Consider the following 14,045-nt stretch of genomic DNA (forward strand, 5'->3'; position numbering starts at 1 on the left):
TGGGTTGGGGTGGAGGATCTCCCCTTACCCTTCCAGTGGTCACATAGTTAAGTCTTCCGAAGCCCCACTTTATAGTTCGGCCGAGCTGCTTCTGCTTATCACTGTTCTGCTAAAATATCGTTTGTGGTTCTTTTGTGAGAGACAGGCTGGCTCAAACCCCCATCACACACCAGTCCTGCACCCACTGCCCCACTCCTCACCCCACTGTTTCCCCCACCCTCCAGCCACTAAGTCAGAGTCCCAGAGTCTACTTGATTTGCAGGCTCCAACTGGCCTGGGAGCCAGGACATGCAGGGTCCCACCCACTCACTGGCGGGCAGGGTGGTCTGCAGGCAGCCCTGACATTATTCCATTGCTTCCAGGGCCCGGCTCCCGGAGGGTGCAGATGAGTGACTCTGGCGAGTCTTTAGTCCTCACTCTGACCTCCTGCTTTCCTAAATGGAAAGGCCACCGGAGCCCCCGGAGGCTTCTCCCTACGGACGCTGCTGTGCACGTGTGTCCCCCTGACAGGGCTCCTGAGGGAGTACGAGGAGGGGGACACGGAGTGGACTTGTCTCAGCATGGTCTGTGGGAGGACCGGGCGAGGAATCACTCCTCATCTGGTCTCTCTCCCTCTGCCCAGCCCTCACTCCCCCCTCCAGGGCATCCACATCATGGGCACAGAGCACAGTCTTAAAAACAAAAAAAGAGAGAGAGAGAGAACGCCATCCAAAGGCCAGGGACTGAGCCCAAGGGCCACAACACATGCTAATCATGGCCTGGCAGGTGTGAGAATTTAGCGTTTTGTCCCTAAGGACGGGGTACTTTCCACCTTTCACATTTAACGTAGTGTCATTATGACCCCAGGAGCTTTCTCGGTACAGAGTTCTGAATAGTTTCCGCACAGCAGAAAATGCACGCAGAACACAACTGCACTGAGCGGCACAAACACGGCCTCCCCCTCCCAGTTAATTAGGGGGTAAACCGTACTGCACCCTGGGCCACTACCAGGCATTCTGTTGGGTGCTTCTAAAATACAATCTCATCTACGCTCCATTACAGCCTTATGTGGTGTGTTGTATTCCCATTTTACAGATAAGAAAATAAGGCTCAGTTCAGTTCACTCAGCCAGAAAAGGGCAGCGGGTATATGACCCTGGTTGATCTGACCCTCCAACTTTCCTTCAGGCCTGGCCTACCACCAAAGTATCAGGTTTAACAAAACCTCTGCCTTCAAAATGGTTATGCATTCCAGTCAGGGGAGCCTGGTTTTCAAGATGTGGGTTCTGCGAGATCCTGCAGCTCCGTGTTTCTCTACCATCCCTCTCTGCCAGCAACCCTCCTCCCTTTTCATTTCTACTCCCTGCAGGAAAGCCCACATCTTAATGAGTCAGGACTCCTCTGCTGAGCTGTGTTTCGGCGACACCATAACCCTTCTAGGCAGGTGTGGGAAGAAAAGTCTGTTTGCCTCCAGTATGGACATTCCTGGAATGGGCCCATCCAGAAACCTACCAACTACATATTTCAGACATTTAGTCGGGGAGTCAGTGAAATTTTATAATCTTGATGATCTTAATTATATGTGAAAGTATCTATGATGTACTTTTTCAAGCACTCAAAACTTGCTGCCGCCGCCGATATATTCCAGTGATGTTTGGAGTTTGAAAAGACCTGGGGTTTGGGAGAGTCCAAAAAAAAAAAAAAACGGGGATAGCCTAGGCATTACTGACATTTTGGGCTGGATAATTCTTTGTGGTGGGGCTGTTCTGTTCATTGTAGAATATTTAGCAACACCCCTGGCTTCCAACCACTATGTGTCAATAGCCTCCTTCCGAGTTGTGACAACCAAAAATGTCTCCAGACGTCACCAAACATCCATCCCTTGGGGGAGCGAAATCACCCTTGGATTAGAACCGTTGGTACAGCCCGATCTTGCAAGGCTGGTCTGAATAAACTGCCACTGAAGGCACCACCTTCCCCCACTCCTTGAAGGAACACACGAGTTCTTTCTAAACACCACACACCCTTGGGAATCGTGCGTCACAGAGCTGATGCCACCGGGCTTGGGAAGTTGGGAGGTGGCTGGGGAGAAGGAGCAGGTAGAATAGAAGAGGCAAGAAAAGACAATGGAAAAGCTTTTAGAAATAAGAAAGGTTTATTTAGCAAAAGCCACTAGACTAGTGACAACATCCAGGGAGTAAGTGCACTTACATGAACAGAATCTTTTCCCAGAGAGTTGATCCAACAGAGTTAATGCCACACAGTTTTAGGAAGTAGAGGGCTCAGGGGGGAGGGGGCAGAGTGGGAAGAAGCAGTCAGGCAAAGAGAAAATAAAAGGAATACAACCCCTAAATGAGAGTTGAGAGAAGTGAGGCTACGAAGAGGCTTTATAGACAGCATTAGTATAAGCAGGAATATAATTTTCAGTCCCAATATACAGTCCATCCTGTGTAGAGAAATTCTTTCCTGGCTCCGCAACTGTGGGAGCCTTGTGTACCCAAGAGTCTGCTGGCACCCAGGAAAGGCTGGGGCAGGTACAGTAAGGGAGGCGCCCCTGGTGTCCACTTGTCCTCCATACAGGGCAGAGTAGAAGGATGAAAAAGAGGGGGGCAGGAGTTGAGTTAGCAGAGCGAGAAGCAAGGAGAGAGGACAGGGTGACATTGCTCGGAGATCAGGTCTGCAACATTCCCTTTCCTGCCCAGTGGCTGGTGACCCTTCAAGGCCCCTAGATCTGTCCTTTGTCTCCTCCACCTCCAACACACCTAGTGCGCGCTGGTGTGGGTCACACTGAGGAGAATGCCAACACACAAACCAGTGCTCCAGGGAGGGCTTGAACTGGGGAAAGAATGGGGCCGAGGTGGGTGGAAACCACTGTGGAGCACCCTGAAGGCAAGGGTCTTAAATGGGTCCCAAGTCAGCGGTACACAGAACTAGTCTCTCCAATTCTTCAAACTCTCCACCGCCTCCTTTCTTCCCTCCCTTGGCAAGGTTTTCAAGACCCTTTTAGAAACTATCCCCCCCACCCACTCTTCTCCCCATCCCAAACAAGCCTTCTCCTACCACATTCCACACACCTAATCCACTGGCCTCTGGCTTTGTCCTCAGCCCCTGCTTGCAGGCAGTGGGCCTGGAGAAGCCAGACCTTCCCTCCCCTGAACACCCCAAATTCTAATGAGTTAAGAGGTCCCACACTCAAGGAAGCCCGGGTAGGATTTTGTAAGCTAGCTAGAGAGGCTCAGCCAAACCGGACTCCTAACCTCTCTCCTTTGATTTCATGGTTCTTCCTTCCCTTGTGTATCTGGACCTACTTCCAATGATTAATTAGAGAGTGTAACGAAAACAGAACCACCTCTCTCCAACCAAATGCACATTAGGAAAAGAACACAAATCTACTGTTGATTCAAACACCCTGGAGATTCCCATTCTCTTCTCTCTGGTCACTTCTCACAAGCCTATGCACACGTATACACCTTCCCTCACACGTGTGTGTCAATGCCAGCACACGTGTACACACATGCACACATACACGCACCCGTCCCATTCCACTGACACCCTCGTGCACCAAGGAAGGCTAACATAAAGCTACATTTATTTCCTTAATTTGGACTTTCTGGTCTAGAAGAAATCCAACTGTAGCTATAAGAAAAGACCTGCACTTCCACTTCTATATTTTATGAAGCCAAGTTAGGCTTGAAGAACTCAATTTTGCAACTACATCCTTACCAATTGATCCCCAAATAACACTGCAGTCTGGGTCTGTGGTTTGCTGTCCAAGATAAAGACTTATTTCCCCAACACTTGGCACTAGCATGTCCCAGCTCTCTCTTCAGGCACCTTTAAATCTGTTAACAGCCACTTACGGCCTTACCGGAACCAAGGACAAGTAAGCTAGCCCTCCCTGCCCCAATCAACTCACTGTACCAGGTGGTAATCTCTAGGCCTAGATGGTGAAAGAGAATTCCACCTGGCACTTTTTACAGGTGTGCTCGAGGCATGCACCCACAGGGAGACAGGTCAAGGGCAAAGTGACTATCGTCTCTGACTTAAGTGGCAGTGATTCTGAAGAGTGGACTTGAGCAGTCTCAGCTACCAGTCTATGTTTGGGGTTTTTTTCTGCAGTAAAAACTGACTACTGCCCAGTGGAAAGGACAGGTTGAGAGGTAAGGCTGGGGGCTCCGGGTCTCTGAGGCTTTTATAGAGGCAAGAGTGCTACAAAAGCTTCAGCTGGCACAGCCCCTGAGGCAGGACACAGGGGAGAGAGGGCGGCTTTCCAGCCTCCATGTGGATGAGCTGGACTTGCAGGCAGGAGGTGGGCAGGACATCCACACTGAGGAATCAGACCTAAGTGATCTGGGGCAGGCAAGAGGCTGTCCTCCCCACGGGCTTTCACGGCAAGGGCCTGAATGACAGTAAACTCCCAGTCTCCCTCAGTAGCAACACCTGAAGCCCACCTAGAGAAAACATTTGGATCCAATTCATCTGAAAGCTTATCCCCGCAATGTGACACATCCCAATTCCACGTTCACACTGAAAGGACTATCCTGTCTTTCAGCCTAGAGCGTTCAACCTCTACAATCTTCGCAAGGGCCCAGAGAAGGAATTCCTCCCACGAAGGTCAGGGGAGAGTTAGGCAACTGGTAGCATCCTGATATCCAAACACAAAGTACCTGAGAAGGTACCGATGGCTTCCCTTCATAGTCGGGACCACAGAAGTAGCGGGGGGGGGGGGGGGGGGCGGGCAAGGGGACATCACACCAGAGCAGGGGAGCCTGATGATGCAGCGGGCAGAGCGAGCAGGTCCTTCAGCAGCCTGGTGGTCCTCAAGAGGGACCCCTTCCCAAAGCCACGGGCTCTGAGAGGCCCCTTGCCCAACCCCCGCCCACCCAGTAGTCACAAGCAGGAGGGAGGAGCTGAATCACTTCTGGGAATCCAATGTCTTCCCCACGTGACCCTCCAAAGCAAAATCCTAATCCTTTTCTGAAACTGTAAACGCTTCTGGGCCCCTGGGTATTATCCTCAGCAGTGCGCATATTCGCCGGCAGCCCCTACCCGGGGAAGCAGCCCGACTTGGCCCTCCACACCTCGGCCACGGCCTCCGCCTGCTAGCACCACGGCACCTACACGGCGATCTCATCGTCCAGGCTGTCGCCCAGCTCCTGCCTCTGCAGGACGTTCCGCGGGCGGGGCAGCTCCTCCTGGGACCACGAGTCTCGCTCCTCGCTCTCGTCCGTGTTGGATTCGTACTCCGAGGCGATGCCTGACTCTCGGAACTTGATGAGCTCCAGGCTGCCCAGGAGCGGCTCGCCCTGAGCAGGGGGCGGGGTGTCCTCGGGCGGGAGAAAGCGGAAGCACTCCAGCTTCACCAAGCAGTCGCGCCTACCTAAGGGGCTGCCCACCGGGTGGGCGAAGTCGGCCAAGCCCGCGCCCAGGGGCGGCGAGTGCAGATCCTCTGGCTTCGGGGTCGTGGGGTCACAGAGCACGGGAAGAGCTCCAGAGCGGAAGGTGATCTCCAGCAAGCTATCCTGGGAGCCCACTGGAGTGGGGGGGGGGGGGGGAGAAGAGGGGGAGGGGGCGACATTAGCAAGGTGGTTGGTTTGGAAGCCACCCTTGGCCCACCCAGGTCCCTGGCCAATTGAGCGGACCCTCACAGGGGCTCTTCAGCCCTTGCTTCCACCCCACGCAGCACAGACACGCCAGGCTGAAGGGGAGGAGCTCAGGGGAGGTGGTAAAGGCAGGGCAACGATAACCACATGATCAGCTGGTGAGGCCCGTGGTTGCCTTGAATGGGGTGTGTGGTAGGAAAAAGGTACAAACTGAAGAGCTACGTTAAAAGCATGTAGTAACACTTGGTGCAACCTTGGAAACTGGCATTAATTAGAATACAACAGGGCCTTGATAAACAAAAGTAAAAATCCAGAGAGGCTTTCAGAGTGGTGAAGTACAGTGGTTCCCAATCCATAACTTCGGGCCACTTTCAAAACACAGAGTTATCAGCCCTCCCCCAGATCTACCCATGCAGAACCTCTGTGGGTTGGATCTGGGACTATCCATTTTTTAAAAAGCTCACAGGATAGTTTGGGAGAACTACTGGTATAATAGGGAAAGCATTAGACCTGGGTTTGAATCTTGGCTCCACACTTTGCTAGTCCTGACACTGTGGGCTGGTTACTTAACCTCTCTGAGTCCGTTTCCTCATCTGTAAAATGGGCACACCACCACCTACCACTATAGGGATTAAATGAGATTACGTATATGATCAATGGATATTGGTCCACAGCCAATGCACACTTAGAGCAGCAGACAACCCAGGGACAAGCTCAGGAGGGAGGGCATGGAGACACGCTGTCTTCTAGTACTTCTCAGTGCAGCCTGGGGGTGGCTGGGCATAGAGGCAGGCATCTCAGGCTGGGAGCCAGGCAACCTCTGCCACTAACCAGCGGAGCTAGCTGGCCACAGTTACTCCTCTGCCTTATCCATTAAATAGACAGACTGCTGCCAGCCTTTTCCATGCTGCTGAGTTGTGAAATAGTGCAGGGAGAGTAAACTACTCAACAGTTCGATGTCTCCTGCAGAGCTCACAGAGAGCACGATTCACAGTAGGTGCTCAGCGTGTTTCGACTGGAAAAGCCCTCTGAGAAAGAAACGGGCAGCCCTAGCTTACGTGTAAAGAGCCCGGGCCCCCATCGAGGAGAGGCTGGGTGAACATGTGGTCGTGACTGCCGGGGACTTTCAAGGTCAAGTCTGGGCACTGGGCTAGAAGGCAGCCAAGCCCCTCTCTGGCCCTGCCCTTTTGTAATTCCATGAAATGTATGGATGGGACAAACAGAGCTGCCTTTGTTTTCTGCCGGGATACCAGGTCAGGTCAGGTCAGGGGTCCAATAAAGCACCACCAAAAAGCTTTAGGGAAGAGAACATGTGGTTCCAGAGCTTCCACATGGAGGTGAGGCTGGGCAGGGCCCTGGCTTACTGGCGTTCTGTCCCGACAGCTTCAGCTCCAGCTCCTGCACCTGCTTCACCAGCAGAGAGATGTGCTGAAGCATGTCCTTGTTCTGCAGCAGGAGCTGGTGCACGCGAGCCTGGGCCTCCAGCCGTGCCGCAGCCTCAGCAGCCAGCTGGTCCTTCAGCAAGTGAACCTGCAGGGGAGGAGGAGGCAGAGAAGACAGCGAGGAGACAGGACAGAGAGAAGAGAGGCACGTGAATGCAAATGCGAGTCACTGGTGGACGGCCAGGACCAGAGACACCTTCCAGGTTCAATTCAAGACAAAGAAGCCCTGCCCCGGGCAAAATGGGCGCCCGGGCTTGCAATTCAGAGGAGAAGCCGAAAGAAGCTGCTCGCTGGATCTCTCTCTGTCCTGAGTGAGGGCTATGATGTGTCACTCATGTATGACTCAGACCCCCACACCACGAGCCAAAGGTAGGAAAGAGTTGGGCCCCAGACCCTGCCCCCTGCTCCATCCCTGTCGGAACTCCTTTGACAGCTAACATATGACTGCTGTGTTGAGGCAGGTACATTTTTCTTATCTTGTCTTTTAAAAAACGAAACCAAAAACTGATATACTGACCCACTAGCTAAGAACAGTGTCACAGTAAACCCCCTGCAATCTTCCCTCTCCCCTTCCTCGCATCCAAATACCGTGAGAAATAGGAAGCCCTACACCTGCCCTTTCTAAGTCAGTGAAATGGCTCTAATGGTCTGTGTTTGCACATCTGTGGGTGGGTGTCAGCTTCCTTCCCTGACCTTCCGTTCCCTTTTTATTTCCCAGGGCACCTGGGAGCATGCTTCATACCTGGCAAATGTCAAACGTTTGCTGACTGACTAATAACAGGGCCTCATCCAGCAACCCCAGCAGGGCTGAGGTAAACAGCTTACAGAGAGGGCCTCTATGAGAAGAGGGGGACCCTCATCAACTCTCGCCTTCTCATGGTAGAGCACCTGGCAATGGCATACCCCAAATGCTCAGGGCCCAGTAGGGTCTGCTCTTCGTGTGCAATCTGGGTGTGGGGATACAATTCAGTGGGAGGAGAGGTGGGGTGATTCTGTCAGGACCCTGGTTTGAAGAAACTGAGTCACGAGACGATGACAGTATTTACACATATGTGACTTTTCTGCTAAGAAGTGGATGAAGGGGTCTCTAGGAGGGTTTCTGAAGGTCCCTGAATAAGCAGAGCTGATGAATTTGGTGGCCTGGACCAAGGCAGCCTGTGGGAAAGAGGGTTTTCTTGAACCGAAAACATGGTGTGGATAAAGACACAGAGTCAGGGTGAGCGGGGTGGGAGAGGTGGAACCAGGAGCGGACGAGAGAGAAGGAAGGAACTGGAAAAGCCAATTCTCTGGCTCAGACAACAAATGCTCTGGATTTCTGAAGAGCAATCTGCTCCAAAGAGATTCACGTTCTATCAGGGAGTAAAAGACCATGTCCACCCCACAGTCTGGCCAAGCCTGACCCAGGGTCCTGCCCGCCCAGTGTCTGCCCTCCCTCCCAGCAGCCAGCACTCGGAGATCATACTCTTGGATGCAGCAGCTGCTTCCCCCGCTGCCCGGATTTAAGGACCTGATCCTGCAGTTGGCTCTGCTTCTAAGTGGGGCCACTAATGAGATTAGTTGCCACTTTCCATTAGTGGCTCCCAAGGTGAGGCCGATCTTTCCCTCAGTGGGGAGGATGCCTAAGGAATCTAAAGTAAATCTGTCCTCCACCAGGTGCTGCTAAGGACAGAACTGATATTTTGGTCCAGAAATCAGCCTCCTTTCTTGCCTCAGATAATCTAAAGAGAGATCTAGAGAAGGGTGAGAACAGAGAAAAGAGTGGCAATAATATTTCAATCTGGATATCAGATGGTGGATGGCTATTAAGCCTCTATCTTCCTCGGAAACTGAGGCATGGAGGTAGTTCACCCGAGAGTCCCCCAGATCCTGTTGCTTCTGAGAAACAGGACAGTTGCTGTGGGAAGCCCACCCCCAGAAGGGCTCCCAGAGGAAAGGCCAACCTTAACCTTCTATCCGCAAGTAATGTAACTTATTCCAACTAAGAGTATCATTGAAAGGAATGTACCGAGCAGACAGAATTGTTAATTATCCATTTTCTATTTTCTTTGGAACAAAACAGAAACGTTAGGCATAAATGTGGAACAAAACTTTCAATGCATGTAAACAGAGAAAGTGGAGAATCTGCCTACCACTAACTGGCACCTCTGGAGGGTTCCCTGCACACACATGCTACAGACTCAGGTGCCTGAACCCCACATCTGAACATCCCAACAGAAGCTGGAACACTTGAGTCTGTTGGTTACTCCCTATGCAACTGCAGGTAATTCACTTCTGCTTGGACCTCACTTTCTCCACCTTTCAACTGAGAGAGTTGGCTAGAGGCTCGGACAGTCTGTGATTTCACATCCCGGTGGACGTAGTGGTCAGTACCAGGGGCCATTCATTAAAGGCTCACTGAAGAACATTTCTAGATTTCCACTGGGAAGTCAGAGAATTCGGACTGGGAACAAAAGAGGAATTCCCTCCTACAGAAGCCAGGGGGAAAAAAATTGGAAGTTTCTTTTGCAGGTAACCATCCCAGTGGTGGAGGTACCATCAAGACATAAAAGACGACCCTTGCATCAAATGCTTTCATCACAAATCCACTGGCACTCAGCACCATGAAAAATGCTGTGTTTGAGTGCTCCTTGTGCCAGACTAAATAAGAATTTTAGCTTTGCAAACGTAGTTATAACATTTCAGGCATTTTCAAACCCTGGGAATGAGAAAGCACACACTGCTGCCGCTGCCTAAACCCAGCGCTAACGAGCCCTTCTGCTCCTGCAGCCGTCAAAAGTGGCAGCAGGCATAAGGCTCCGACCTCTCTCTGCAGCAGCCTGAACACCACAGGAGAACCCAGACCAGGCCAAGCTGGGACAAAACAGCCCAGACTCCCTTTAAATTCGAGGCAATTTAATAATCCCTGTATTTTGCATATGTGGGCCTGGCCTTGAAGCACCAAAATGCGGCAGCATTATTTTCAGCCTTGGCTTTGGGCAGTCAGCTACAGCTGTGTGCTCGCTTCCTCCATGGCACAACAGGGGCAGATAACACCACCTCTTCCCTACCAGGCGGGACTTATTTGTACTCAGCACACTCTTAAAGCATCAGACACCTTTCGCAAAGGTAGGCCATATCAATTTCTGAAAAGGTAGGAGTTAGCTTTGCCTTTCCAGAGCTGTGTGGTCTTTGGCAATGCCTTACTCCGGTCACACTCTAAGTCAGTGGGAGGGCCACGCCTGGAGGGCGGTGTCCAGTTCTGCATTCCTGCCACAGCGCTACAAGCATAAGTTCGACCCTGTGCCCTCCAGCTCGGTGCCACTTCCCAAAACTCAGATACCCACCCCCTCAACCCACCCGGCAACACCAGACCACTGCCCACTGGCTCTCCAGCCTACTTGCCTGGACTCCAGCTCCTCCGCGAGAAGTGGGGGCAGGCCCAGGCTGAAGTTAGGGAGCGGCAGGCACATGGAAATGGCAGTGGAGAGAACCAGAGCGATTTGCCCACACACACACACCGGACACACAAGCGGAGGCAGGCAGCGCTGTCTCAGCATGCACAAGGCAGGGACCTGGGCAGTGCACCCAGGGTGCTGGGGACTGGGAGAAGCCACAAGGCCAGATGCTAAATCTAGGGCCTCGGCGGGGTGTGGAGGGTTTTTTAGCGCTGTTCCTCTAACTACGGCATACACAATTGCGAAGCATAAGTAACCAATCACTTGTTTCAGAACAAGCGCAAGTGGCAGCAGGTAGAGGAGAAATCTATAAATAGCAATACTGAGCTGCAGTATAACATTTTCCCCATGAGCTAGGCCAGGAATTGGCAAACTGTGAAGGAGCCTGGCCTACTTAACTGTTGCCAGTCAGCCACAGCGCCTGGATCAATTCTGGAGCTATGTGGGCCCAGCCTGTGGCCATGCGGGCGCCAGCTACATCCCAGCTTTGGTTCAAGGCTTGGCTATACTCTCATTCGCACCCTTGAACTTCTGGTCCATCTAAAAGCAGGAAGCTAGTGCAGCCAGGCAAGCCTCATGCTGGGTCGGGAAAGTGGTCCAAAGGGCTTGGGGTTCACTATTTACACACTGAGGTCTAATCTAGAAATGCTTAAGAGGCAGCTGAGCGACACCTTTGCCTGGATACCTTTAAGGCCAGGACAGGCCCTTTCTAGGCCAGCTCTGAACCGATTTAGGGAGAGGCTGGGAGAGATCGTGAGGTCTTAGACCAAATCAGAATGCTGTGAAGGACTTGGTTGTCCCCAGAGCAAAGGAGGATATGTTCCCACCAAAGTGCTGAGGTCACAGTATTACCCACTGGAATTCTGGGGACTGCTGGTAGTTTAACGAAGAAAGAAACCTTGCAGTTTGATGACAACAGAGTCTGACAGAACAAGTAAAAGCTAACCTCATACTGGACACTGTGCAGAGAAACCAAGTATGCCAGATTTGATATATTTTAAAGGCATGAAAGATGCCAAGAAGACCTATTAGTCCACCTATATATCTTATATCGTTTATACCCAAAGATATGGATACTAATAAAAAGCCCTTGGATCAAATGCTACAAAGAGAGTGGGAGAGGAACACGCAGAGAAACCTGTAGCTGAAGGCTGGTTTAGGACTGAATCGGTCCGGAGGGCAGGGGATCGGAAAGCCAGTTGAGAGGTTACAATAATACGGCTGCTTCCTTCCCGGGCAGCAAAGGAAGGTGCAAACTGAAGAGACTGCTTATGAGGAAGGCAGAGAGAGGCAGAGGAGTCTCCTCCAGAAGCTCTCTGAAGACCTCAAGGTACTGTCTGACCTGAAGATTTTACAAGTCTACGACCCTACCCCAAGTCATTTCATCAGTGAGGGATACAGATGCACTCTGGGGGCCTTTCAATCATGTCAATGCCCAAACTGAGACAACCAGGACACCACCAACGATAATCAACAGATTCCAAGTGCAGGAGAGGCTGAGGGTGTCCAGCCTGTGGAAGTGGCTGGAACTGAGAGAGGCTCATCAAGTGAAATGCAAGCACCATGCTCTTCCCCTCTCCTAGCTTCACTGTCTTCAAGGACAGAGGCAATTAAAATAGGGCCAGGGCAGTGATGTCTCCTTGAGACAGATGCTTGATTCTGGGCCAGAGAACCACTCTTAGGGTTTCATCCCGACTGTGGGAGACTTACAGGTCTTGTGGCTTTGCTGAGTACGTCGGTAACTGCCACAACACTCTTCTTCTTGTGCAGACTATACATTTGCAAATAGTTTCTCTTTAGTATTAAGCAGTGAGTTCACATTCAAATGCCTCTCCGACAATATTCATCATGAATATGCATCAAGCCCATTCTTAGATAAATAATAATTACTTGGCAATTGATATGCTGAAGGAGAAAAGTATCATGGTTGGAGGATGGATTTATATTTAACGGGAAACTTTTGGAAATGACATGAGTTGCTGAACGGCCCTGTGCTGCAGCACGCCGGCTTTGTGCCCCTGTCAGCCATCACACCTGGGAGGAGGGCATTCTCGGGACAGCCCCTCCGTTAGTAACTAGAGGAGATGAATTGTGTTATCTGACAAAAGGCAATGATTTTTCCCCCAAATATAAGAAGCCATTAATGACATTCCTCCTCTTTGCTGCTGTTTTGGGAACACCTGCGAATCCTCCTAGAATTAGCACACATCCTTTTGGGTTCATGGTCTGGATTTTTAAAAAGGTTCAAATCACTTGGAAGCAGTGCCCTACTGATTTTACTCTCTTGAAACCTGGCTGCAAAAGGCACCCATGAGGCTGGGCCTCAGGCCCAGGTCAGAGTGAGACTGTTATAAAGAAGGTCTTTTCAAGACCCAAGTCATTGCATCGTTTTGGTTAGGCTGCTGGATGCTTCCTCAAGGGGTATGTGTTGGAAAGGACGGCTCCGCCTGGGTGATTCACTCCACCCAAGGGTCATGAGAAGAGTAAGGAGAAGAAATGATGAGGATCGGTAGGAGCTCCCTAGAGAAGTCTTCGTGTTCTCATTCAAGAACGCAGAAGGCCAGCCTGGTTGACCAGATGTAGAATGTCGATGCATAGAGCTGCCTTTCCCCATCTCTCACCAACTCTCCAAACCCTGAAGACCCCACCCTCCTCCTCACTGTCTTCATCTACCCACCCAGGTCCTCACCCTGTCTGACTCTTACCGCAGGATTCAGCCTGTAAATGGTACAAATGATTGTGTCTTCACCATTCCCCGATAGCCCGTAGAGAAGATGAAGCTCGGACTCACTAGTTCCAAGGAAGATGTGGACTACCATGCCCTCCACAGAAAGCAAGCGAAAGGAATCCCTGCTAAAAGCAGCAGGGAAATCAGCTCACCCCTCCTTTATAAAGCAGCAGCAGCACAACACGTCTTCAGGGCTCAAACAGCACTTGGCTCCTGAAATCTAAGCCAAGTCTTCTCATTATGGCTCAAATACTACGCCTAAGTTCCTGTAAGTTAAATCCCAATATAATGAACTCCAGGCCAGTAGGGTATCAAATTCTGCCTGGAGAAATCTTAAAAAAAAAAAAAAAATCCTTCCTGGAATGCGTAGATGACTAACAGAGGCATGGAAACCCCTATGGACGAGGTTTCCAGGGTGGTAGCTTCTGCAAGGGTGTTTGGGACAAATTCATACTTTAAACTCTTTTAAGAGTGGTATCACAAAGTCACATCTGTCCTGACTCCAGAGGCGTCCCTTCCCACCCCAAACACCAGGAAATGAAGGTAGGAAAGGAAGGGTGAAATTATGTGCATCTTGTTCCTTAGTAAGTTCAAATCATTATCCAACAACATCCAGCCAAGCCAGCCAAGCCCAACTCAGAGCGGGGGGGTACACGGGAAGCCAAAACGCTTCTTCCCATTTCAACCGCGTCCCCCATCTCTCCCCTCCCCGCCGCCCCCATTCCTCAACAAGCAATGACCCAACAGCGGGAGCCATCCCTCATAGCTCGCTAGGTTGTAAACCTGCCCTGTGCCCCTCGCTAAGGAAGGCGCGTCAAGCCCATGAGAGTGGAGCCTGCGAAGTAGGGAGGAGGCTGAGG

General features: G+C 51.3%; 1 protein-coding gene across 10 annotated transcripts in view; it reads right to left on the reverse strand.

Moving 5' to 3' along the window:
* The window catches only part of LOC309634891 (carboxyl-terminal PDZ ligand of neuronal nitric oxide synthase protein), a gene marked incomplete at its 5' end in the record, with an annotated part of 304,374 nt that overhangs the window by 13,212 nt on the left and 277,117 nt on the right, over nucleotides 1–14,045 (reverse strand). For 4 of the 10 annotated variants that reach the window (XM_082405414.1, XM_082405410.1, XM_082405412.1 and 1 more), the window contains 2 exons: nucleotides 5,359–5,511; nucleotides 6,946–7,111. The exons of 1 other annotated variant lie outside the window; for it this stretch is intronic. In XM_082405414.1, coding sequence (XP_082261540.1) covers nucleotides 5,359–5,511; nucleotides 6,946–7,111 — 319 coding nt within the window. Of the gene's footprint in view, nucleotides 1–5,027; nucleotides 5,512–6,945; nucleotides 7,112–10,404; nucleotides 14,043–14,045 lie in introns of those variants that run through there. 5 more of the 10 variants (XM_082405416.1, XM_082405415.1, XM_082405417.1 and 2 more) reach the window with 5 other exon arrangements.

The sequence above is a fragment of the Balaenoptera borealis genome, assembly GCF_965194805.1.
Source record: "Balaenoptera borealis genome assembly, chromosome: 1".
NCBI lineage: Eukaryota > Metazoa > Chordata > Mammalia > Artiodactyla > Balaenopteridae > Balaenoptera > Balaenoptera borealis.